The sequence below is a fragment of the Eurypyga helias genome, unplaced genomic scaffold (assembly GCF_000690775.1).
Source record: "Eurypyga helias isolate BGI_N326 unplaced genomic scaffold, ASM69077v1 scaffold18996, whole genome shotgun sequence".
In the NCBI taxonomy this organism is placed as follows: domain Eukaryota; kingdom Metazoa; phylum Chordata; class Aves; order Eurypygiformes; family Eurypygidae; genus Eurypyga; species Eurypyga helias.
Genome location: NW_010258738.1, coordinates 18,117 through 46,028, shown reverse-complemented (window position 1 = coordinate 46,028; position 27,912 = coordinate 18,117). Strand labels below are relative to the sequence as shown.

Sequence of the window (27,912 nt, the reverse complement as noted above, 5' to 3'; positions counted from 1 at the left end):
TAAAAAAGAAAAGTGCAGTCAAATAGAAAACAAACGCAGTAGACGCAAGCTGAGTCGAGGCAGGCTGTTAGTGACAGTGTGCAAACGTGTGTCTTAGCAGTTCATCTGCAAACGGTCGCAGCTTGGCCTCGATAAAAATCCGTTTCAAGAAATCCCGAGCATGGTCGGAGACATGAGGTGGTAGCTGGGGGTTGGTTGGCTGAGTGGCAATTTTAAAGATGGCAGCCATTGCTTCGAACTCTGCCCACGGGGGCTTCTCAGTGAGCATTTCTACCACCGTACAACCTACGCTCCTGAAACAGAGGCAGAAGTGAGACAGCAGGTTACAACAGAGTCATGCCCTTCTAGGAGAACAAGAAACAGCACAGCTACCGACGTACCACAGATACGGAGCATCCGCTCCACCCCAGAGCAACCTCGTTGGGAAACAGGTGTGTACGAGATGGCACGTACAGCCAGGCACTCCAGCTCACCGCTACCTACACCTTCATCCGCCAGGCCAAAAGCTGGCACCTCGGCAGAGAGGCGATGAGGGACCTCTGTGGGCAACGCCGGCGCGGCGCTGCCGCCGTTCCCTGCTCAGCAGGGCACCCTGTACGCCCCTCGCAGCCCAGCCCTTTGGACACCTGCAGGGCTGGAACGCATCGAAAGCCTGTGTTTCCGTCGGGCCTTCATGAGCAAGAAAAGCAACAGGAACGTTTTGAGGTTAGAGAGCACCCGGTGCTGTGCCAGCCCTTCAGAAACACACAGGGTAGCGATGGGCAAACGGACAGGGAAGTCGGAAAGTTTAAAGCCGTACTTCAGTGGTACCCTCCTCTTTAGGTAAGGATACTGAAAATAGATTGCAAACACAATTTTAAGACCATGAACAATCTTGGTGTACAGATCGTAAATCTGAAGGATTTCGGAAGACTGAACGGCATGCACGTGGCCAGAAAAAATTTGTTCCCTAAGTCCTGCAAGATCAGCCTCTTGCGAGTGAATGATGCCGCAGAATGGACAGGCTGGAATAATCTCCCAATTTTCAGGAAGTCTTAGGCTTTTTCAAGGTGCTTCTGAGAAGTTTCATGGTTAGAGATACACATTTCTTTACACAGTAAAGATTTACTGAATGACACAAGTCCAACTTCAGTATTTTTTTTTCTTAGTTTTAACCAGGATTTTCTCCATCAAAACACATTTATTAACCTTGATAAAAACACTTCAAGGTTGAACGAGTCAACTGCCTGAAATCTGTAAGGCTGTTCTACAGACTCACCTATGGCAGAATAGCTCCTAAGTGATCTGAAGTGTCTAAACCGCTTTCCCTGACATTTAAGTAGCACCAGGGGTTGGATATAAAGCGGTTCCTTTTCAAACGCACAACATGTTACTGCCCCTGCGTATCTGCGGTTGCCTACCCACCGCCCTGTGTGCTCACAAGGAGCCTGACTGCCAAGATCACCTGGCCATGGGCTGGAGCGGTGTCATACCCCACAGCGCACCACAAACACTCACTTCTGAAGTGTACCCCTCCCTCTTAATTCTTACCTATTTAATCCCAACCCCCCATTTCACTCTGGCTAATTCATTCCTACGTGCTCGTCTTTTAAAGGACCAGCACTCTGTTCCCTGCCTTGCATCAAAGGTATTTCAGTGACAGTTTCGCTGCAGGACAATGACTTCAGTGATGCGTCAAAGCTCCACGTTACTTTCACCCAGTGCCTCTGCAGGATTTACAGTCTGGCAACCCTAACCTCACACAAGGTCGGTTCAAAGGATTCTCTTACCCCCCCGAGGTCAATAGGCCGAGGAACTGCCAAGTGACAAGTTCCCAAACTGCAGTGTTACACTCTCCAAGTATGACCGACCGTCAGTGCTCACACCTGTCACCTCCTGCGAGCCCAAAAAGAAATGCTCCACCCTCACACCACGCACACCCACGCTCTGTTGACAAAGAGCCCATTCGGTAACGGCACCTTTTGGTGGGGAAGTTTTCTAACGTACCAGATGTCCGCTTTTCTGCCGTACCCTTCTCCGCTAATAACTTCTGGGCTCATCCAGTACGGAGTTCCTGTGACAGACTTCATTCCTGTCCCAGAGAGGCAGATGGTCTGCAGTCGTTTGCTGGCCCCAAAGTCGCCAAGCTTCACGTTGCCGGCTGAATCTCGCAGAATGTTTGCTCCTGGAACCAAGGGGACACAGCGCGACGTTCACAAAAGGCCCACGAACATTTTGGCGTGGAAAACGGTAACACAAGTTTGGGTTCAGTGATACAATGCAAGATCAGCTACTACTTCCAAGACAGAGAATTTCCTTTCTCTGCTCATTCCCATTACTCTATTCCAAGATTCAGAAAGTAATGAATTGGCTTCCAGCCCAGGCCTTTTCCGCGAAGTGCCAGGCACTTCGCGGAAAGCCTTCCTGACAAAACAAGGAATGTGCCATACAAGGGAAATAAAAAGAAATAGGAGAGAAGTTACCACACAACTGAAAAGGTCTTCAGACTGCATTAAACCGTGTTACTCCCACTTACCTGCATAAACACCTACGACCTCACAGCCATAAACCCTTTTTTTTTTCCCCAACCAAACGCCACTGATACAAAGCGACAGGGAAATGGTAAAGGTTTTAGGAAACACAAGTGTGGTGTTCACCACGTATTTTGCACATCACCATCTCCCTACATATTTGTAACTTGCTTACGCAGCACCTGCAAGTCCCCAGTATCCATCTGAAAATGTAACCAGGTCTGCTTCCTCGGGCCTGCTGGCAGCGCAAGGGAGGAAGTCCGAGTCGTGTGACCCAGCAATCACCTCTGCCAGATATTTCTTGTACCAGAGAAGTGCTGGGTAATCTCTATATCACTGATGAAATAAGACTGTAAAAATAAGCTTTGGAGTTGTGATACTTTCCTCTGCACGTGCTATTTGCAATGACATCATCCTTTGATAAGGATAATGTCATTGCAAATCCTTCTGATGACATTCAAAGCCACTAATGCTAGAATAAAATCAGAAATAAATTTATTGTGATTGTTTTGCAGACAGAGACTACAGAAACAGCTTCAGAAGTCTGCCAGAGCATCCAAGATGCTTATTTTCCCCCCTCAGGCTGCAACAGGGACAAGGACACATGACGGAAAGCCATCTCACTGATGTTAAGTCAGTGCTTTGGCATTTCAGACGTAATGACATTGTATTGCCTGACACAAGACTCGAAAAGAACCTGCAGTGAACTGTGCACAGAACTATCCTTACCTTTAATATCTCGGTGGACAATCATATTACTGTGCAAATAGTGAACTCCTTCCAAGATCTGCCGCGTGTATTTACGAGTCACATTCTCTGTGAGTGCTCCGTACGACTTCAGCTGGTCTTTGATGGAGCCCTGTGGCAAACAAGAAGTGTACCACACCAATGTTTCTAGAAGCACAAGCGGGCTAACACCGCAGTTCAATGACATTTATGCCCGAAACACAGACACCTGAAGCTGCAACACTCCTCTGCTTAAAAAGCACTGACGCAGTTTTACCTCCCCCGAGAAAAACACAAACCCTGTGCAACAAGAGGCTCAAGGAAGCCACATACCGACACGCCCAGCTGGTGACTGTCACGCAGCCGAACAGTTCTGATGCGCAGAAAAAAAGCAAAACGCAGGAGTTGTACTCAAACACTACTCTCGGCTTTTTTGATGGTTAAATGGTGATACTCAAGTTGGAAAAAACACAGGCCTCTTTATCCTGGTTAGTCTACCCTCAGGAAGAAACCCCAGCAGATGCCGGAGGATGGTGCTTTATGTAAAAATTAGGAGGTAAGCCTCGGCTTGAAATGGCATTAAGTAAAAATCCATGGGTTTGCTACTATTTCTGTATAGTCTCACTTGTCACGCAGAGTTACAGACTGGTAGGATGACTTCCATGACATGGTCCTCCAAGCCCAGAACAATTCAAGAAGTCCCTCCCCACTACAACAAAGCCCAGAACTCACCTTTAAAATAAAAAATAATCCCACAACAAAAAAGCCAACCAAGCCCAAAACACCCACCCACTACAAAAGCCCCACCACCACTTTTCTTCCCTGGAGTCTCACAGCAGAGCAGAAGGCATAAGTGCTCAGAGACAGAGCCCATGTTTTCACAGGAGCACATTATATGTTTAGCGTTGCTGACCCCTCTGGGTGAGAAAACCAAAACCTACAGTTTTCCAACCTCCAAATGTTCTTAATGAGACAGCCGAAAGACGGTTCGGCACATACCCAAGAGCCAGGCAGAAAACAAGCGCCAAGCATGTGTGCTTATTCCCTCAGCCGTCGGCTGTTTCCCCCACACCACGGGCAGGCGGGATGGTGACTAGCGCAGGGCGAAGCGTGGCAAGAAGAAATGCCAACGCTGGGGAGTTCACAGCGATAGTGCGGCCTTTTCCACGGCATTGCCAGGCACCTCCCACGCCAAAATCAAATGCAAGGAACGTCTGCACAAACCACTGTAGACGCGACACCCCCACCAAGCCATGGAGACAACTGGCTGCGGCGAGCACCTGTCGGTAGCCACCTTTGGCTACTGCTGCTCACCTGGACATTTCCTTACCACCCGTGTGCAGGTCCGTCTGCGTGGGGGGGTCAGCACGCTGCGCGGGGCAGAAGGCTGAAGCGGACCGGTCTTTTGCTTACCCCGGGCATGTACTCCATGAATATGGAGAGCGTTCTTTCCGGTGGATCTCTCAAGAAGCCGTAATACTGAACAATTCTTTCATGAAGCAGATTTTTCAGCAACTGAATCTCACATTCAAGTGCATTGACTTCCTAAACAAAGGAGCAGACAAGACGTACCACACTTGATGCAGCAGTAATGATGTTTTGGGTTTTTTTTAAGCAGCACAGTTTGTACACAGTGAAGGGGTGTGTAACCTGAGTAACGCAATACTCTTGTTGCCTATTTTCTTGTTATAAAGTGTATAAACCTTACGTATCATTATTAGATTGAGGGAAGTAAAAAAAAAAAAAATCACGGCTTCTCTAAAAATGAACCTTGAGATGATTCTGCTATTGTTTTACTGTTTCTCTAAAGTGACAGTTGTTCCGGAGCAGGTATCAATGCGCACAAAAATGTGCACAGACGGTGCTTTCTCTGGAGCTATCCGAAACACCAAACACTCTGCAAACAGGAAGCAGGGCCTGTTGGAAGACTGTCCAGTAAGGTGCTGAAAAAACACCCACAAATTCAAACTGCATTCCAAATTTCCCTTCAAAGGTTATTTTTCACCCGTCATGGACTGCTACCAACACCCTTACACTTCTGAGGTTAGAAGCAAAACGCATCTTCTGACACCAAGGCACACGCTACAAAATGCTATGGCAAGTGAAGTCACAAGGCTGTTGCTACAGAAGAGACTACACTATCTTATATTTAACATGTCCAAAGCATAATTGGTTGTTTTGTACCACTGTAAAGAAGCAGCAACAACAGCTACACTAGAAATCTACAGCATGAAGGATTCCTGGCTTTTCTGAACTTGATCCTACATCACTAGTAGCAACATCTATAACTGGTAGGCACTCGATGCTGCAGTCATGCTTACACCCACTGTATCCCCGGCCTTGCTCCCCACAGTGCAGAACACAGTCCTAATGTGGGAAAAGTAACCATTCTTTTTCCACCCTGTAAAAAGCAGCAAGTACAGTTTGGGAAAAAAAGAAACAGAAGATTGTTGCTACTTTTGAATAGTTTCTCTCCTCACATGTCCGGTATTTAATGAAGGGCAAGCTCAACTTTAGAGAGAGAATGAAGTGACAATGAAACTTTTGCTCTTCAGAAAGAAATACAGTGAATAACAGCAGCTATCCCTAATGCCTAATTTTTTAATTAAAACTACCCCAACTCCCAAAAGATCAAGGTAAGAATCTCAAACTCTCTTCACAGCCAAACAAAATACCGTCAAGGACTTATTTTTGGGAACACTTGAATTAATACAGATTTTTCTGTTTATAAATAGAATTTGTTCTAATTCCTACACTAGTTCAAATATAAATAATTATCTATTTCAGAGCACGCTTCATAATGGATAATTGGACAGACTGAGACCACACCAAGTTATGTTTGTTCATAAGGATATGTCTGCACATCAAAAACCTACACTACAACCAGGTGGCCAAACTAAATCTCTGCAGCTTTAACAAAACAAGGACATGAAAACACAGCGTGTTTTAAACGTCCTGTTCAGGGGAAGGAAGCCTGGCACATGCTACTTCAGCAGCAGACCTTTACAAACTCTCTTTGGTATCACTTACCTTGCTGGTTTCTGGACTGTCGGGATCAAACTGAACTTGTTTAACAGCCAGCTCCCGTCCAGTATCAGCATCATAACACAGATACACTCTGCCAAATGCACCTTGGCCCAGCAGTTTACCAAGTCTCCAGTTAGTTGGAGCTCGTGGTGCTGAAAATATAAGTATGGTTTGGTTATCAAATGAACTTGTTATTCAGCTGACCTAGAAAAACTGGAATACACAGAGAATATTTTTTTAAAGACTACATTTTCAACAACAGAGACCACGAGTCCTAAATCTCCCCATGTCAGGTAGAGATCAAACCAACCTCCCTGCAAGATGGAAAACCAAGTTACTTGAACTGATTCGCAAAATGATTTCTGTTGACAGACATACTTAAAGCAACTAGTAACAGCTAATCTGAGAAACAGGTGAAGCACGTTAGAGCAAATTTAACACTTTTTTTAAAGTCAAGGTGTGATTAAAATGTACCAGCTGCTGAAGTCATCACAAAGTATATTTGCTCCTGAAATGCCATTACAGACATAAACCAGTACCACAAAAGGCATACAATTTATCACAAAATTTGACCAATATCTGCAAAACCAAACACTAACTGCAACCTACTACTGTGACTGCAGGAGTCTAACAAACCATGAAAACTATTTTCATAGAATCGCAGACTGGTTTGGGTTGGAAGGGACCTTAAAGACCATCTAGTTCCAACCCCCCTGCCATGGGCAGGGACACCTTCCACTAGACCAGGCTGCTCAAAGCCACATCCAGCCTGGCCTTGAAGACATCCAGGGATGGGGCATCCACAGCTTCTCTGGGCAACCTGTGCCAGTGCCTCACCACCCTCTCCGGGAAGAACAACTTCCTGATATCTAATCTAAACCTCCTGACTTTCAATTTAAACCCGTTACCCCTTGTCCTGTCACTACAGGCCCTTGTAAAAAGTCCCCCCCCAGCTTCCTTGTAGCCCCTTCAGGTACTGGAAGGTGCTATAAGGTCTTCCCGGAGCCTTCTCTTCTCCAGGCTGAACAAGCCCAACTCTCTCAGCCTGTCCCCATAGCAGAGGGGCTCCAGCCCTCCGTATCTTGGTGGTCTCCTCTGGACTCGCACCAACTGCTCTATATCCCAGTGTTGAGGGCCCCACAGCTGGACACAGTACTTTACAGCATTTTGTTATCACAGATGTAAATTCCATGTGAAAATCTACATGAAGGTTGGCACAGTAAGCAATGAAAAAACAGCTAAGCAGAGTCCTGACTTTTCCTACAGAGAGAGAAGCCCACCGTATGCAACTGCATGTACTTCGATGGCAAGCTCAGCTCTGTCATGACATACTTGAAAGCCAAGAGAGTTTTACAGCGGAGGTCACAAACTGCCTCAACTTACAGCGGCTGGGAGGGCTGATGTCCATGACTGACAAGGTAGGATTGTCTATGTCGCTTCCCCTCCTCCTCATTCGGTTGTCTTCATATTCCGGTGTAAAGACGCTGCTTCCACTACTGGTGCTCAGCGAGTCGGTGGGACTGAAACTAACCGGTGAGCGGAAGGTGTTCCCCTGAGTCCTTCTGGCTCTTGGAAAAGTTTTACGGCCTTCAACGATACACAACATATCACTGTTACACTACAGGAAATGCCGCCACGTAGGCTGCATATGCAAATGCTTTATGAGTGCCCTGTAACGTCGCTCCAATCTTCCGCAGCCCATGATGTGATATAACCATCGTGAAATTCACTGGTTTACTTTCCACTTGGAAGAAAACAAACATTCATCACAGAGGTATGTAAGGATTACGTCGAAAACAAAACCTAGTTTAAGCAACCAAAACCTGGGACCAGACACTCTGGAACTGCTCTGAAATGTGACTGATGTGCTTCAGAAACCTGCAGGGCTGTGAAAGGAGAGAGGAAAATGCCCTGCCTCTACTTTCAGTGCTCTATCAAGGTGTGAATATCAAATTTCTGGTAAATAGGAAAGCAAGAGAGATGTTTACATCACCGTGGTGCCCAGGCTGGCATCTTCATCCTGTAAACTAGTGAGAATTGAAGGCAGAAAAGGATCTACACATGGAAATCAACAGGACGACCACAAAAAATACTAAAAAAAAAAAGTCACCAACACAGCATAATTCAGAGATGGCTACAGCATTAGAATAAAAAAAAAAAAAAAGGCACTAATCTTGAAAAAGGTTCATTACAATACAATGACTAACACAACTCATGTATATTTAGATAACACCATCATTTTGAGGTCAGCATAGCTTGATGAAGTTTCATCCTACAGAATTCAAAAATAGCCAAAGGAGTCTCTGATTCATCAGGTATTACACTGGAGAAGGAGTTCCCAGGGGACCGAAGGAGGCAGTTAAAATATCTTTGGAAAAGCAGACTCAGATTTATAGACTAGCCAATTTCAATTCCAAGACAGATAGGCAAACAAATTATTAAGCAGTTTTGTATACCACTGAGAAGATAATAAGGTGATAAACCCGCCATAATTGGTTTGTCACATGCAGCTAATCCAATTTCCCCATTTCACTGGGACATTCTCAGAAACTAAGTAGTGAAGAGTTGCACAGGCACTACGTAGAGCCCACCCAAGACAGACTCAGAGCAGTGAGGAGTGATTTCTCAAACGGGAGGATAATGTAAGTGGACACCCACAGCAGTTTACCTTCAGCCCACGTCCAGACACCACTTTCACTGACAGTGTGTCTATGGTGGAACACAACAGACTGAAATACTGCAGGGGACACCAAGTTAAGTGTGACTGGAAGCCCGTTTAAAGATACAAATCAAAATCCACAATGATATGAGTAAGTTGGAGATGATTCAGAAATCAACAAGGTTACATTCCGTAAGGAAGCACAGCATACATCCTTAAAGAGCAGTCAAAGGCAGAAACCCCAAAGTGCTCACAGATGGCTGGCTAGCAGTCACAGAGAAAAGGGTACGGGAGCTGTAACAGACCACAGCCTGAACAGCAGCCAGTACGGTGACAGAAGCTGAAGCGTCGTTCCAGAATGCATTAATATGGCTGTTAGGTAGAGTCCTGGTTACACCTGAAGTTATAAAGCGGCCCTGGGAAAAGCAAGCCTCAGCCAGAGTACTCCATGGAGCTCTGGGCACTTCAAGAATGGAGAACAGACCCAGGGGGAGGGGGGTGTGCATGGGAAAAACCACAGCACAACCAAAACCAACCAAAACAGAGACTTGCAAAAGTGTCTGAGGTGAGGCTTACGGCTTGAAGAAGCAAACTGAGAACACAGATGTGCGTGTGACAGTGTTATATATGGGCAGTGACCCATTTTTCACTGTGTTAGAAGGGAGTAATGAGTTACTACTTTCATTTGCAGGGAAAATGAGTTAGCTTATCTTACCACTTCTGTCTTCTATCTCAGAAGTTAGTTACCTAAAGAAAACTATCATCCCTCCTCCTCAAGTCAATTTAGAGTTCACTTAAATGTCAGCACATCGGATCTGTGCCCCTTTACTCTTGCCTTAGAGCAAGGGCATGCCGGAAGCTGCCTTGGAGTCCTTCGATTTGGTATTTCTGCAACAGAATTCTATTTGCTGTGCTCATTCCATGCTGCAAATGAAACCATCTGGTCTTTGGAGACGTTTCTTCTTAACACTTCACAAGTAGTGCTTGACACTCCCTCAAGTCAGACAATCCTTCAGCCGCCCTCTTTCCTTCCTTCGGAAATTTAACGTGGGTTGAATTCACATCAGTGTTACAACTGTTCTAATCAGTTTTTTGGCCACATCAGCAGGTGCTACCTTGCATTCAACAATTGATTCCACCAGCTAATTGTTAATTCTCGGTCCAAATTACTGCTCTTCAACTTTATTTACTCTTTTAACCCGAGAAACTGTCAACAGGACCTCCACTGTATTTGGTTTTTTTTAAGCAAAACAAGAAATGACAAACTAAGCCACATGCCCACTTTGGGTAGAAAAAGGTCACAAAGGTCAAAAGCTTCCACTGGATGCCAAAGGCAGAGAACATTTTCATCGCTGTGCCTATGAGTCATGAATTCTGTAATCCTTAATTTTACCAGAGGCAAGACTGCTCAGCAGCTCTAGCAATCATTAGAAGTTTAGCAAGTGAGTCTGGGGAAAGAAATTAAGCTTCCAATTTCTCTAACACTTTCACTCACTGAGATGTTACAATCTAAATTTTCTTCTTCCCTTTTTAAGGAGAGAAAAATCAGATTGACAAAGCAGAACCCTTGCAGTATTCACACTTACCATCATTGTAGTCTTGCTGATGATATGAAATATGGTATCTTCGGGGATAGGTCCCCCCCTTTCCAAATTTCTCAAATATCGGGATATCATACTCGACTAGAAAATAAAAAGATACAGTTCGCAATTTAAAATGTGTCAATAGCATATTAAATTAATCAGTTTGGTATTATAAACTTAAACATGGAGGAACATACCAGAGGATCTGCTTCTAGTTGAAGCACCAGAGCAAAAAAGACTATAGAACAAAAGCCAAGGACCTAACAAATCCCACAAACTACAAGGACATTGAGTCAAGAGTTCCAAAGAACCAAGAATTCAGTAGCTCAAGCGGTTTGTAACCACTTGCTTACAAGAATGTCAGAGGACTGCAGCACACTCAAATACTCCAGTTTTAAAAATAGTTTCTAGAGGAATTCTAGGAAATTACACTTCACCAGGAAAATTGGCAGAAACTATTACAAAGAATAAAATTTAAAGATGCATGAATATGAAAAATTGGCAAATGAGTCAACACAGGTCGGATTACTAATACACATTTAATAGGTCCTCTTCTAAAGACTACTGAAGTCTTCATAAGATAAAGGGAGAAGTCCCTCACGCATGAGTAAGCGGTTAGAAAAGTACACAGGATGGGAGTACATGGTCAACAGCTGCACGGGAATCTGGGCTACAACTCACGCAGTTTAATGATGCACGAGTTCTCCGTACAGAATGATGAGTAGGGAGGTGGCAAGACCATTTGGAGAAACGAAGCCCGCAGAGGAAATACAGAAAGCCCTTAAGAGTCTGCGAGAGCGGATGCGAAAACGGCAGGTGAAAGTCAATGCAGGCTGGTGTAAAGGACTGCGACAGAGTTCCAATAAAGCAGCACCTGAACTCTCTGGCTAAGGAGCAAATTAAACGCTGTATGTCACGAAGATCTACTGAACAAAGTTTTGGTCTACTTCGTCTCAAAGGATTTAGTAAAACTAGAAAAGATTTAAAAGTGCAGAGATGATGAGATACAAAAATTGCTTCTCCGTAAGGAATGCAGACCGCTAGAGGCTAGGAAAGGATAGGTCAAAGGGAGACAAAGAGGTCTGTCACAAAAAAGAATCACAAAGGGCACACTTCTCCATAAAACACAGGAAGTTGCACAATCCCTTGTCACAACATACTGCTGATACGGAAAGAAGTTTACACTAGTTGAAACAGGGACTGGAAAAGCTTGTGGAAGAAAAAAATGTTCCATCAAATCACAGAACACCACCTTGCATTTGCAGGGCCCTTAAGCCACACATGACTCTGAATACACCACGAGGAGGGAATGTTAGACACTTCACGGTGGGAGCCTGGTGCTGTGTGCTGCAGGAGAGAAGACCAGGCCAGGCGGACATGTTTTCTGACCCTGTAGCCTATCCTGGTTTTGTTACACAGCAAATCACGGGAATAAATACTGAATAGGAATTAGTGACTGCTGTCTGTCCCTCTGTTAAAATACCAGAGCATCTCATCGGGGAAAAAAAAATTGCAAGGTCATCAGAAAAGCAGCTGTAATAAACACACACAAGTAACCTAGATTAAGATGACCAAAGGCAAACTAATTTCTCATATTTCCAACTTTTTTTGGTATTATCTCTGCCACCTAACTATTCCTTACGCATAATTCTAGCTTTCTTCTCATTTTGAAGTGGTGCAATCTGTTAGACATTCTGGAATCTTTAAAAGAAAAAAAACCCACACCACCAGTTACCTGGGTAAAGCTTCATGAACAAAACGTAAAAGGAAGCTTTAAACCAAAACCCACAAAACACACCAGATTCGCTGGAAGCTCATTATCGTTCCACAGCAGAATTCTGTAGCAAGGCAATTCTGTCCAGGAGAGACACTTCAAAGCACTTCCAAGGTTCCCACTGCACTGTGTGTCCCAAACCACACACAACTTGGATCCGAGCCAAAGGATCATATGAAGACAACGCCAGTGGTGATGAGGAGCTGATAGGCACAGCACACACTTCTCCGCCACCCTTCCACTTGGTGCTGCTTTCAGTGACATGAGTCATGAGCACTTCAAAGCCACCCTCATTTTACACAGGAGAAAACAAAGGCTCCTGTGCTGGTTTTGGCTGGTGGAGTTAATTCTCTTCACCGGAGCTGCTACAGGGCTATGCTGACTTGTGCTCACGGTGGTGCTGACAACACAGGGATGTTACTGCTGAACAGCGCTGAGACAGCATCAAGGGGTTTGGTTTCCTTTTGGTTTTCTCTCACCCCACCAGCAAGTAGGTGGGGGGTGCACAGGAAGGTGCGAGGGGACACAGCTGGGACAGCTGAGCCCAACTGACCAAAGGGGTGTTCCACACCACATGAGGTTGTGCTCAGCAGCAAAAGCTGGGAGAAGGAAGGAGGAAGGAATGATGTCCAGAGTTAGGGCCTTTGTCTTCCCAGGTAACCGCTGGGTGTAATGAAGCACGGCTTTCCTGGCAATGGCTGGACATCTGCCTGCCGACGGAGCGTAGTGAATGAGACCCTCGACTTGCTTTGCTTGCATGCACAGCTCTTGCTTTACCTATTGAGCTGCCTTAACTCATGACTTTTCCCACTTCGACCCGTCTGATTCTCTCCCCCACCCCACCATGGGGAGTGAGTGAGCGGTTGTGTGGTGCTGCTGGAGTTAGACCACAACACTCCAAAATTAAATAAATTAACCAAGGTCACACGCCAACTTCGAGGTGGCAACTACAGTCCAGATGAACGCATCGTTGCGTGGCCCTATCCACGGCATCGTTTGTTCTTTCCAAAGACACAGCTAAGCTATGCTATGCCCACCAACAGTGGTGTTACACACAATAATCCAGAAGAAAACATTTGGAAGATCTTACATTTCATTGTGTCTGTTACTGTGTGCATTTGGACTGGATTTTGTTGCTCTGTTTTCTCCCACCATATTAAGTTCGTCTCAGATAATACCCCTCGGTGTGAGTTTCCCTTCTACGCTCTATTATTTACAAGAGGAAGAGTTCTGGAAAGCTAGTACGTCCAGCAGTTTTGGCCTACCTGAGAATTCCTGATGATTATCTGGATAGCTCTGTGCTCTTGGCATCCGAGATTTGGGATAGTTGTCTCTGGAAGTGTAAAAACATACAGCATCGAAAACCTGCTGTTGATCTAGTGCTTAAACATTTAATCTTGCTGCCTCACAATTCACCTCATAATTGGTGAAAAGTTATTGCTATACAAGTTGCTGCACTGGTTTACAAACATGGAAACCAATTTTGACACTCAAATCTAATGGGTGTCAATAACAATTCAAGATGAGTAACGATGGAAAAACATGCTTATTGAGCTTAATGGTGTAAGAAAGCAACAGATGCTGTTAATGAGCAAAGATATTAGTAAAAATGTGAATTATCACAAGTGAAGCCACAAAGATGTGCTGTTACGTTGAACACATTGATGGCTACACACAAAGGTTTACAGACTGGCAAAACCTCTTACCCAGCCTACAAAAACTCATGAGGAAATGTCACCAAAGAAACTGGGAACCTTTTAACATCTCTAAATATTCCCTCTTCTCTCCATGAAAGTCATAGGATGAAGAGTAATTTTACTGAGTTATAGAATGATGAAGAATTTTTTGGTTCTTAGATGATCACGTTGTTTCTTACCTACAGTTGGTATGTAACTCCCAGCCACCAAAAGGAATGGGTGGGGTTGCCAGTCAGAGCAACCAATTACAGTACATTTCCATAAACATACCAAAACAGTGTCCTCCTTTTTCTGGTAAGAATTTCTCTAATGGGGAACAGAAGCTAAATGGAGTCAAAACCTACATCTCATAGGAAATATTTGAATAAAAAAAAAAAAAAAAAAAAAGGAAAACAAACTAAGTAGAGGTGATAAATGAAGTAAATAAAAACCAACCAAAAGCAGCTTTGAAGAAGAAAGATGAGTCGAATTACAATTGCTTTGTAAAAAGTAAAAATTTGGTGTGTGGTAGAATTTCTATCCTATGTAGCTACATTAAACATTCTGTGTATAACCCATCACACTCTAACCACAAGGTACTATCCATGTCTACTGTTTCCTTGCTTGTGAAATGGAAACTCTCCTTATTTTACTCAAAAATGTGTTTGTTAGACCACATGCATTTGTGAAATCAAATCACATATTCTGAAATGAAATGGTACTATGCAATACTATAGCTCTGGTTAATCACCACAGCAATGACTGCCAACTCTTTGCCTTTCTACCTATAAAATATTTAACTAGCAGTATTACTTGTATAGCAGTTCCAAATGAACGAGTAGCAAATCTGACCACCATAAGACCCATGGTGATTGGTCTGACAAACCATAAGTCAAGCAGGAGTACGTTTGTTTGGCTACGCTGGTGGCTGAGAAACTGCGGACCGGGACCCTCAACACACACAAGTTTCCTAACAGATCAAGCAAACACATCTCCAGACCCAGCAGAGTACACACGGCCTCCTGCTAACCGACAGGCTTACACAAGGAAAAGTAAGTGGGAAGTCTGCAACGGGAACAAGGCGAGAGGAACGGACAGCAATTGCAGAGGAAAGGAGGGGACAGTCTGTTGAAGTCTTCAAATGATTCTACCCTCCTCCTTAAACTGAGTGCCCTCCACCTTGGAGAAGAGAAGCTTACTTCATACAGCAGTACCTAAGAAACGCAAATCTGAAGGGGCTGCTCGCTGCCAGGGAATACACTTCACATGTGCAAGACTGGCAAAATCCAGTAAAAATCTACAGTGCATTTTTGTAGGATCTGAAGTCTAAATTTTTGTGTTTCAAATGCAAATTGTAATAAAAAACTACTTCATCTTCCGTACATTAGTAAGCAATTCAGTTTCAATGAGCTTTTATAAACGTTCTGTAACTTACAGAGGAATTTCTGGAAGTCGTTCAGTAATAGCTGTGGCTGTTACGTTACAACTGATACCTTATGTAATCTAATAAAGGCAAATAACGAATGTAAGTAATTCTTACCCATCTAAAGGGCTGTCAAGTGAAGGACAGCTTCCCGAGCCAGAGTTCTCAGGACTGCTCAACGACAGCGGGTCCAGCATCTAATGAATAACAGGCAGAGAATGACCAACAGGTTCAATTTTTTGGTTTTGAAATGCTTGAAAATGTCTGCTTTGAAAACGCCTAATAAAAACATAACCAAACCAGAAATACTAATTGCTAGAGAAAAGTTAGCTGCCACAGTTGAACCTGCATTGTATCTTTTTTCCTGAATTCTCACATTTTACTAGAATATAGTTAGGGTATTTAATCCTGCATCACGCTTTGCGCCCAACGAGCTGCACCCCTACACTGCCCTGGTATATGCCACTGCCTCTTAACACCCTATCAATACTGGCATGAGTAGCTTAACAGAGCAACAAAAATAAGGCCTCTAAAGGACAAAAAGCTGAGAGTTGCAAAAACAACCTGTGGGTTTTGTCATCAAAGGAAAAAAATCTCAAAGATGACACAGATTGAGATGAATGCAATTTATACAATCTCTGTAGTGCTTTAAGTTTGGCCAACTACAATCACAGAAAACAGCTAAAACCAAATACTCTAAGAAACTTCCAACCATTTCTCTCCAGTTAAGACTCCGAAGGAGTTACGCAGAATTTTAAATAGGACTGAAGAGAAAATGGAAGGAAGAAGAGGGAGAATGCATAAAATTTATCAACAGGTTCCCTTTTCACCCAACCCAAAATCCTGTTTCAAGTAAAATAAACTTTCACCTGAAACTAGAGTTTACAAAACCACCAAAGACAGATTTTTTTTTTTCCCCCTAAAACACTTCTGACAACCCAGTCATCAATGCTGGTGAGCTGTGAGAACCCTGCTGCGTGTCACCCTGAGGAAGTCACAGAGCTATCTCAGCCAGATCTATTACATAATGAAAGTAACCATCGGCACCCTTCGCTGTTGCTTGAAGCGGTCAGGAAGAGCATCCTCCTGACTACCATCCATTTCTACTGGCTGACAGTTTTGTTTCTCTTGCACCAACACCCTTAAAGCATAATTACAGGAAACATCCCTCCCTCCTCTTTTGCTGTAAAGCGATTTGCAAAGTTTTACACATTTATTTTTCAAAAGTGGAAGCAGAATCTAAATTTTGAATTAGCAAATGTGACAATTTTACCAGTCTGCCATTCAAAAACAGAGTGGAAAGCCCACTTGTTACCTTAAAATGAGCTCCTTCCTGCAATAGTTTGGTTTGGTATAACACATCTATTATTTTCTATGAATGGGATGCCAGTCTTTTGCTCTAAGTACAGCAGTGGCCTCTCCAATTTTTATGGTCTGTGCTGCATCCTAAAGGTGCTGGGCACATACTTTGCCAATCACCAATCAAAGACAGAAAGAAACAGTGGCTAGGACGTTGAGTGATGAGAGGGGAAAGAAGCCCATCTGCTGCCAGATTAATCACCTCTGTAACTAACACAGTGTGCTCCAGTTAGCAGACCGTGGCCGCTGCTACCCAACCCATCATCTCTTCTGTAGTGTTGGGTCTGCTGTCAGCACGAGGAGCCGTGCTCAGGCAGATCAACAGGAGAGCAGAGCAGAGCACAGACCTCTGCTCCCAAATTCCCCTCCAGTCTGTGGGGCAGGCTGTGACAGAGGCAGGCAGCACGGTCAACACATGCCAAGGTGATGCGGCAATTTAGAGGGAAGGGAGCAAACAGTTGCGAGTTCCCAACATCCCAACCTGGCCCTTGAGGCTGCTTAGGCTGAACTAACCCGGCTTCCTAGGAAAGTGCAATTCTGCCTTTAAACCCTGCTGGCAGCTTGCGCAGCAGCGGTAACTTGACAGGTTACGTGTTTCTCTGGAGTGAAAGGACATCCCGGCCCTTGGAGACCATCTGTCTGTTTGACCAGTCAGTGACCAAATATTACTTTGCCCAAGCCAAAAGTCATCATTTCACTGAATGAATCCTGGCCCTGGCCAGATCCGACCACAAGGCTGTGATAACGCATAGCACCCTGGGTGGGAAACAGGAAGATTCAGTCCCTATTCCCAGCTCAGCCATCAAAATTGTGCAACAAGTTGCACAATCTCTCTGCCTCTATTTTTATTCTATCATCTGTCTCTTATTTAGCCAGCTCATAAAAACCACTGCCTCTTGCCATTTGTGAACGCGGTGCCAATGTCAACAAGAACTTGAAGTGATTCGGTAAGCAGCATTATTTTTCCTCTTCCTTAGAATATCTCCTTGTCCACTGCCAGTTTTCTGAGCCATTACCCTCCTCCGACTTTTCCTGCTGTTTTTAAGGGCAATTTCGATATTCAGAGAGCAGGATCTTTATTCATGCTAAGTATGCTGACAGCCCACACCAATCAAGCAGGTGAATAAGGAGAATAACACAGAATACATTTGTGACCCTCCCCACAAAAACGTGACTACGGAAATTATTTCAAAGCTTATTTATACCAGGCCCATTGCCATCCCCTTGCCTCTACCCAAACACAGTATCAACCGAGTCCAAATAATTCTGACAGATCCAAACTTTTCTTTAAAACCCCCTCTTTCCCCTGGGAAGGTTACAAAAGTTACAAAAGTGCTCTTGCTTACATGTTCTTCTCATTAAAACGAGGGGGGGTTGTGCTGTCTAGTGTGGACATCTCTTGCTGTAATTTATATCCATCACTACCTCACTCAGTATCACGGAAATGAAGAATATTATCTTTCTCCTTGTAGCACCATATTTAAGTAACTGAACAGACGGACAGAGAAAAAATAGGTTCTACAAAACTCAACCACCACAATTACTTTAATGTTCTCTCACAGATCATGTTTTCTAGGGTTCTCACTATTTCTTTAGCAGTTCTTTCCTACAGTTCCATACCCTTCTTGAGCAGCAGTATTTCACAAACCAATCTAACCAAAAATGTTATCTATAACGAAACACACATACCTGATCCATACTTTCTGGAATGAATTCACCCTCACTGTTGATACTGGTGAAGGATCCATTTCGGGCCACCTGATGCAGCTCATCTGGAATGTATCCAGGGGGAGGTGAACTCCGGTCACGAGTATTAGAACCTTTGAAAGAAAAGGGCCAGTCAGAGTCTCTTCGCTAACCCAGAATCCAGGGGCTTTATTCCAATGCTCCAGAGGCACTGAGCCTGCCTGGATCGCTTCTTGCTTTAGAAATTTCACCAATGCCTATGCAATTCAAGACTTAGGAGCAGCATTTAAAATCTGGCATCCGGGAATAAGGAAAAACTTGCACCAGGGTTGCCTTGATGGTATCAAAAGGAATTTTCTTTATATAGGAACACAAATTTAATTTGCCTACATATCCAGCTAGGGAAATTTCTTTTTTTGAAGCAAAAAAAAAAATCCGAACCCTTCCACCTATGTCAACTAATCCTTTCCACTCTGGAGAATTTCAGGTTTTTGTTGTACGATATCGCATCTGCAAAACCACGAATACTTCTAGTCCTAATAAATTAATTGTATATTAGTTGTCTGAAAAAACATTCATTAAGCTTTCTAGATCCATGATTAAATTTGGAAGTTAACATCACATCAACTTTAAAAATGAATAGGCAAAAAGGTTATATCAATGCCACAATAAGTTTCTTAAACAAATGTGCACGCACTGAGATTAAAAATTATGGGAGTTCTAAACTGAGCAAGGAAATGCACTGCCATGTAAACAGACATTCTTCAGTAACTCATTCCTGTATCTGAAAATGAAGGGGAATACCAACATCAATTTTTTAGGACACCCATCAGTTACCACAAATAATTCCACATAGCTTTACTGATCTCTACTTTTTTTTTTGTCACATTTCTGTACAATATATATTTAGGCCAACTCTGACTTAAAATTCAAAATACTCAAATACAGAATCTATAGTACAATGAGCCACTGATAAGAGAAATTCAAACAGTCTGTGCTGAGAGCAAGTTCTTCAAGAAGAAAATACTAGAAAAGGTTTTACAATGAAAGCTATCGAAATACGCATCTTACCTATTACAGACAGCCGCCTTTTTCTGTCTGCCACAAACACTGTGTTGTCCGAATCTTCCAGGGAGGGCAAGGGCTCCAAGTTATTTACACTGGGCGACTGAAAATGTGTATTACAAACCACCATTAGTACTTTATACTCCTGACACTGAAAATACTTCACGAGCTTTTAAAGTCTTTGTGCAACACATTGCTTTTTTTCAAGGAGGCGAAAAGAAACTCACCCATTTCTATTAATCTATTTTAGCAGCTCATTCTCAGTATTTAACACCACCACCACAAATACAAATGCTGTCAATATCATGGCTGTGGTGTGACAGGTAATACCAAAATAACTCAGCATTTAGCCTACAGCCCACTGCCACCAATTGCTACAACAAACATTTAACTTGTCACAAAGGAGCGTCACCAGCACAGGACTTAAAGAACAATTAAATAACTAGAGTCACTTCAAATCCTATGTGATTCTCAAACTGGTATCACATCATCATCCTAGTAAGGAACACTTCTTTTGCCCCCCCCTACAGTGATAGAAGAGAGGAATGGATCTAGGAAAAAGTTAAAACCAAGTCAATACAAAATCATAGAATCACAGAATGGTTTGGGTTGGCAGGGACCTGAAAGATCATCTAGTTCCAACCCCCCTGCCATGGGCAGGGACACCTTCCACTAGACCAGGTTGCTCAAAGCCTCATCCAGCCTGGCCTTGAAGACATCCAGGGATGGGGCATCCACAGCTTCTCTGGGCAACCTGTTCCAGTGCCTCACCACCCTCTCCGTGAAAAACTTCTTCCTGATATCTAATCTAACCCTCCCCACTTTCAATTTAAACCCATTACCCCTTGTCCTGTCACTACAGACCTACACTACAGTGTCAACTCATACCTGTGTGTTTCCGTGTATTACAAGTAAAATCTTGAGGCTCTTCATATGAACACTACGGTCAAGCAGCTCAACAGCTTTGTCCAGGTCATCCTGTGTGGTTAATGGAATTACAAGCTACAAAAAGGGTAAAAAAGAAAAAGATGTCTTAAACAGGACACAAGGAAGAAATGAGGAAGTCAAACGCAGAGACAGAAATAAACTGATGCTATCTATCCTTTCATTCCAAAGAAGTTGAAAATAAAATTTAGTGAATGATGCCTCAAGTTACCACCACAATGCCTGAAGTTCGACCTTAACTCATCCTTCAGATGCCTTTGATAGGTACAGCATAGTGGAACAAACCTTCACAATGAAGGAGCAACCATTTTGCTCATGTACAGCTTAATATCCTACAGGTTTCAGGGAAATGTGCAACAGCGTCAACGCATTTGCCATCGCCTAAATCAGTGTAAGTGTATAATAAAAATAAATCCTATTTTGTAGCACACAAATCACATTTTTCTGTCTCAAAATATTACCACTATATTTATTTGACGTTGTATCAGTAACAGAATTTCTCCACTGAACATCAGAATTGAAGTTCTCCCCATGGAACAACTGTAGCCCTCACTAGAATCTACTTGGATCTACTTAATGAGAACTGGCATACCTGTATCTTTAGCACAAAAAGTTATATGCTGTTAAATACACTTGAGATCTGAGTTCTGTAGCAATTAAAATTGGGCTTATGTTTCAGGAGTGTAAATTACAACCTCTGCTTGTAACAAATTAACACTGCAAAACAACTTTTTTTAAAAAAAAATCTATTCTGCATGTAAACAGCCTCAGCGAGTGATGCTCAAATACAACATCAGTTTAAATACAGTATTTTTATACAAAAAGAAAACAGAATGAGGGATGAAGGTCTTGATAACAAATAAGCATATTCTTCATTTTAAGCTGCAGTTTTATTGCTAATGACAGGTTATTACCATCACATTTCTGAAAGGTGATGGGATGATTTGCCAGCTAGAGCAGAACAGGACAACCAGAAATCCTGCTCAAATGCCTGGAAGTCTATCAGAGAAAGGAGTCGAGGCTAAAGCATCACGAATGGCCATTTCTTCAGACCTTCCTAATCTCCAAAAGCTTTCTGTAGGAAATCTTGGTTTTGAGGATCAGTTTCACAGAGGTGCCTTGTAAGGCAGCAAGTAACCAACAAACAGCAATTACAGGCATTTTCTTCTGCAAAGATGCAGGTTAGCGTGAGCAATTATGTTGTGCTTAACCCTGCACACGGATAATCCTCCATGCACTTTGCTGACTCAAGGCAAACCCCAGAGTTAACTCCTAAGAATTGATCCTGCATCTGTGAATGTATTTCCTACTAATAACTACATCTCTACTTCTAAAGGAAAGCTGGAAGTAACCTTGCACAGGCCTAAACGTGTTGTCGGTGCTAGCACTGTTCCCAGGAAAACTTCGTGAACTGGTCTCTTAAGGAGAAGCAACAGTTAAGCCCAGTTCTCCAACCTAAACGTGACTCAATGCAATATTCTAGCAATTACATAACAACATTGATCCTTAAAGAAAAAGTGTCCAAGAAAGAATAAGTGTTATTTCATATTTACAAACACGACAAAGCACAAGGAGGTAAAGACTTTCCCAACATCACGCAACAGTCCTGTGGCAGAGCAGGAAGGCAATTTACCCATTCCCAGTCAAGTCTGAGACATGATTTATTAAGATATGATTCTCCTCATAAAACACTTCATACATCTCCTGCCTATCCCAATTTAGACAAGCCCCATATATTTGAGAATTGAAGTGTAAGTCACTGAGAATTAGAATATTTACCTCATTATTGCTGTAATGTAAATCCATAGTCTGTCCAAAAGCAATTTTAGCTTTAGCTGCAAGATCTTCAAGTTTAACAGGCCTTGGTAATTGCAGGATCCTGAAACACAATTTAAGTTACAAAGAATTTTTGTCCATTACTCATGAAAATCTGACAACTCATTACTTAAAACTCTTAGAATTAAATTTATTACTGAGAAGACCATAAGAACCATCGTTTTATTCACTGTCCTCCATATTCTGAGTCATTAAAATGAGAGAAAAGTAGTGAAGAAGTTAGGGGACAATCACACATGAAATCAGACCTCATGATGACTATTTTACTTGCTTGCATATGGATTCCTTCTTTACCCAATGCTCTGTATGCGTACATTCCAGAGGCAAATTCTTAAAAACTAGTGAAATTTTCTACTTCAGAAAACAGACAATGGGGTACCACAGGCTGACCACCCTAAGTGTCAGAAAATAATTACTCCTACAGTCCCATTTTTGGGAATCCAGAGGACTATTTTATCCGAGGAAGGTAACCGAATGTCACCATCCTGACCATCATCAATTGCACGCTCAAACTGCCGAGTCCGTTACTGACTGTGCTTCAAGCGTGCTCCTGTACGAATGGTGCAGCAGTAGGTCAGCGACTCAGCTTTCCCTTTAGCTGAACGTCTCAAACCAAATACCCCAAACTGCCTCTGACTGATCCTTGACTGCACGGAAGTCTTTAATGGTAACAACACCATTAAACAAAGTTTTGAGAAGAGACGAAGCTAGTCAGGTACATTCACATACAAAAGAGAAACAGCACTCATATTTTGTGAAGCAGAAAAATTAGCACAGGATAACTGTCACTTTTAGAATCACAGAATCATAGAATAGTTAGGGTTGGAAGGGACCTTAAAGCTCACCTAGTTCCAACCCCCCTGCCATGGGCAGGGACACCTTCCACTAGACCAGGTTGCTCACAGCCTCATCCAGCCTGGCCTTGAACATTTCCAGGGATGGGGCATCCACAGCTTCTCCAGGCAACCTGTTCCAGTGCCTCATCACCCTCCCTGGGAAGAAGCTCTTCCTGATACCCAATCTAAACCTCCCCACTTTCAATTTAAACCCGTTACCCCTTGTCTTGTCACTACAGGCCCTTGTAAAAAGTCTCCCTCAGCTTCCTTGTAGCCCCTTTAGGTACCGGAAGGTGCTATAAGGTCTCCCTGGAGCCTTCTCTTCTCCAGGCTGAACAAGCCCAACTCTCTCAGCCTTTCATCATAGCAGAGGTGCTCCAGCCCTCTGAGCATCTTGGTGGCCTCTTCTGGACTCACTCCAACCGGTCTGTATCCTTCCGATGTTGAGGGTTCCACAGCTGGACACAATACTCCAGGTGTGGTCTCACAAGAGCAGAGTACAGGCCAGAGTACTGGCCAGTTTTGCCAATATTTCTATTGGAACACTGATTATGGGACAATATTTCTCACTGCTATGAGGCTGGAAGCCAGGCCACTTGCAGTTAAAATTCTTTGGGGAAAAAAAAAAATCTTAAAAAATAAAAACCAACACCCATTTTCACTGTAATTAACAAACTGTTTAGCAAGCCTGGAACTCTGCCCATTGCAGTGCACACTCCGTGGTACAGTGCCACATTCACTACTGAAAGAAACTCTGGAATCACTTCTCTTTTCCACTTCCCTTTTTAAGAAGTAGTAAGAAAGCCATTGCGTAACATATTTGTCTTGCACCACTTCATTATTTTATCTTTAGACCTACATGTTCGGGCAACAAAAATATTATAATGCATGCTGAGCAAAGATCCTGGGCTGCCCAGTGACCTGGGCAAGCAGGCCCAAGTCACTCGGGCCAGCCTGAAACAGAGTTAGGCCCAGCAGCACGAAAGCTGGGGAAAGGCATCTGCCCACAGACTCCCCTTATGCTTGTATTCATACTGAATTGATTAACCTAGTCCACTGTGAAAGGGAATTAGGATAAACTACAAAAATGCACTGGCAGCGAATAAACAGTTCTGTCTTAAATTCATGCTTTCGCTTCCTTCACCAGCAACTGCTAGGTAAAAGTGTCCTTAGTTTCCAAAGCCCTTGGAAAGACTTATTTCCTCCAAATCACTTATAGCACTGGACCATCACCGATGCAGCATTAGATGACACCCAGAAGAGCGATAGAAAGAAGCTGAAGAATGTTAACGCCTAGTATCTGCCAGTATTCACACCCCACGAAGGGCTCCCAAGCAGCAGCACAGGTTTTATCTGAAGCCATCTTTACTTAAGGAATTTACTATTTCTACTGACAGTGTGACCAGGATATTATTTCCTTTTTCACTGGGTATTTTGAAAGATCTTATAACCTGTCCTAGAACCATTTTTCTCTGGTACAACGGAAGTTTATGATTTCAGGAAGACACAGACAAAATGAGTTGTCCACAAACCAGTTGCACACAGCACTGTTGAGTGACTTCCGTAAAAGCTTTTGGGCAGCCATCAGAGTAGAGCTACATAGAGACAGATGTCTGTATCCTCTAAATATGTACATCATTCACCTCTCGTACACGAAATGAAAACAAATTTTAAGTGAATATTCAAAATTGTCAACTAAAACAGTCTAATTATAAATTCTAATATAATTCCCTATTACAATTCTCAGATTGGCTCCTCCAAAGTACAATCCAATACTGAGCTTTGAGATCTAAGCTTCTTACTCTGCATGTTACAGCAACAACGCATGATCGTGCATTTATGACACACGAGGCAGGAAAAGGAATTATTTGCTAGTCGACTTGTATTTAAGATCTATGCTAATGAATTCAGTAATTGTCCTAGGCTACAAATTCTATCTGAAGGATAGACAAATAAAGGATATTACATGGGACATAGATAGGGTAAGATACTTCTGCGTGTATGTATACTTGGAGCCCACATTTTAAACATATTAATTCTCCTTAAATTGTGTTCATATCAATATTAAATTCAAGCTCAAACCAAACACACTCAGATGTCTGAAACACTTTGAACAGTTTCTTTGAAAAGTTATCACAGGATTCCAAGAGAATTCTGTAAATAATTGAAAGACAAGCCTTTTTCCTGTGTTCCCCCCTTACCTTTTTTCACCTCGATGCTCAAATTTGACTCTAACATCATTCTGTAAGAAAAAAAAAAAAGATAATGCAACGACTATTAGTTTGTTACTGCCTCCGTTAATGATGGTCACGAAATCCCATTCAATCACCCTGCACCAGAAGCACAATCCTTAGGCATTCCATATTTATTTTCTGTCTTTTCTGATACAGCAACCATTTTCACAAACTACTTCTGCTGAGGTATCTGACAGAGGCTTAAATCACGTAAAAAGAACGAAAAAATTATTCTAAAGTACACTGAACGCTTTTGTCAGTAACCACGTTATTTTCTATCGATGCAGTTTAACATTATAATAGATTAATGATTTCAAATTCAGCATGGAGCTGATTACGAAAGAATTCTCTACCACGAACAGGCAAGTAGACTCTGCTACCAGAACAGGATTTTACGTACACTTCGGAGCTCAGTATTCCAGGCTTAAGAAATGTATCTTGTTTCATAAGCATTACCATAGCGACCCACACATGTAATTAAGCCACCATTCACACGAATCAATTTCCCAATAACAAAGATACCTGCAAATATCTGCAGGTACATGGAAACAAAATTGTTTTCCAAAACCATCATTTTAAGAATGACATGTTATTAGCAACTATTGTAAGAAAAAAGACAAATTGCATTCGGAGTCATGCTTATTACTTCAATACCTGAAGTCACATCTCAGAAGTGAGTTATGACGCTCACAAAGCACCCCTGTGTTACACGTACTGAGCTCGTAAAGCTTTCAAAGCATGGAATGAAAAAGATGTATCCCTCAGGTTTTGACAGTTTAAAGGCCAAATATATTCAAATGCTTTGATCTTTAACAGCTTGAAACAAGACTGCACAAAATGAAGTTTCATGAAAAAAAATGGACTGCCAATTAAGGATCCAATCAAATAAACATACAGTTAATCCCATAGAGCTATTACAATAATCAGGCTAAAAATGCACATCCTCTCCTCATCTCCCCATGTAGTAGTTCAAACCTCCAAATTAAGCACTGACTACTCTTCCATCTGTGTTCGGTATCTGCAGAAAGGGAAAGCTGGAAAGAACTCACATTTCCAGCACATGAACAAAGAAACATTTGAGGACAAAGATGCAGTGAAGGAGCTTAAGTACATTTCTGCTGTTGCAGTGACATTCTTCAGCGTGACAGAGCTGAGAGCTGGACCACCTAGTGTACCTATAACATCCACTCTAAAGCAGCATTCCAACTAGGACAAGCCAGCACACCTTGGTATTTTAAAATAGTCTGGTACCAATCAACTAATAATCATCATCAATCTGCATACAGTGTCAAAACACCCCTATGATCTTCAATTTATCAGGACTGGAGTCATTTAAGCACACACTGTGATCCACTCTGAACTGATACCGTTTCATTTTGCTGCTAATTTAAGAACATGAACAAAGAAAACGGCAGCGCACGTGGGAGACTAATAGCTCATTCTGGTACGCTCACTGGGCTGGCAAGAAAAATAATTACAGAAGTCACAGCAGGACATTCCGTGTTCAGTAGGTTAGTAAGGATGTTGAAGATTACCTGTTTTTTAGGCGAAGATGACTTTGGTTTTCCTGTTTCTTGCTGGGGCAATACAGGACGACTGGCCTTATGAAGCACAGCCAAATCCTGCATGATTGAATTCAAAGCTTGCTGCTCATCTGCTCACAGAAAGAGACCAGATAAGAGATGTGTGAACCACTGTTACATTTGAAGTGCATTACTGTCTCATGTCACAATTAGGCAGGCATTATTCTAAAATCTCTAAGTCCATATTACACTTCAATACATCATTGCCAACATAAAAAATAAATACTGCCATACTGCAAACATTTTTATTTTATTTATCATTAACACTGATGAAGGAAATAAACAGCTTAATCAGTAAACACACTTAATGGCAGGTTTGAAAAAACGGAAGTCCTAACAGAGACTGACAACTCTACAGAACTGCAGGCTGTATTAATAAGGGAAGAGTGGAGGGGGAAAAAAAAAAAAACCTACTTCGTTTCAAATAATGTCCAAATAATGGATGAGATGTTAACTAGAAATCATTCTGCCCCCTCGGCCACCCCAGCTCCCTCCACAGTTTGTAAAATAAAGAAAAAGCAAGTACTTTTGAATCACTTTTTATCTGTCCTAAACAGGTACAGTCATGCCCATCACAAACTGCTGGAGGAACAACTCCACCGTTTGAGCACCTGCTGATGGCCCACAGAGTAATTAAAAATAACCACGAAACAAACCACCACAGAACTTTTGTGAAAGCGTTCAAGGCCAGGCTGGACGAGGCTTTGAGCAACCTGGTCTAGTGGAAGGTGTCCCTACCCATGGCAGGGGGGTTGGAACTGGATGGTCTTTAAGGTCCCTTCCAACCCAAAACATTCTGTGATTCTCTAAGTCTATAATAGCAGGTTTTCCTTGCAATATCTAATAGCAGAACTAAGGTATCCTTGCAGCTCACAGTTATTTCTTTGATGCAGTAAAACACACTTCAATGCCTGACACAATTAAAAAGGTTATTTTACTGTGTTATAGCCTGTGCTCGATGAGGAAAAAAAATATTGTTCTTTTAGCAGT

General features: G+C 42.7%; 1 protein-coding gene across 1 annotated transcript; it reads right to left on the bottom strand.

Annotated features, from left to right (window-relative positions):
- Positions 1-26,985, bottom strand: MAP3K2 (mitogen-activated protein kinase kinase kinase 2). The gene is made up of 15 exons (XM_010154471.1): positions 26,875-26,985; positions 25,307-25,347; positions 22,213-22,312; positions 20,377-20,490; positions 19,495-19,591; positions 18,427-18,557; positions 15,496-15,575; positions 13,545-13,612; positions 10,509-10,604; positions 7,647-7,850; positions 6,267-6,415; positions 4,650-4,781; positions 3,240-3,369; positions 1,987-2,164; positions 1-293 (listed from the first exon to the last, which is right to left on the bottom strand). The coding sequence occupies exons 1-15, from the start codon at positions 26,965-26,967 to the stop codon at positions 68-70; spliced, it is 1,839 nt and encodes a 612-aa protein (XP_010152773.1). The 5' UTR covers positions 26,968-26,985; the 3' UTR covers positions 1-67.
- Positions 26,986-27,912: the final 927 nt, after the last annotated feature.

Coding starts and splice junctions, on each gene's coding strand:
- MAP3K2 (XM_010154471.1), bottom strand. CDS start 26,967: ATGCAGGATTTGGCTGTGCTTCATAAGGCCAGTCGTCCTGTATTGCCC. Junction 10,605..13,544: donor TAATCATCAGGAATTCTCAG/GTAGGCCAAAAC, acceptor TTTATTTTCTAG/TCGAGTATGATATCCCGATA. Junction 3,370..4,649: donor TCATGGAGTACATGCCCGGG/GTAAGCAAAAGA, acceptor TGTTTGCCACAG/GGCTCCATCAAAGACCAGCT.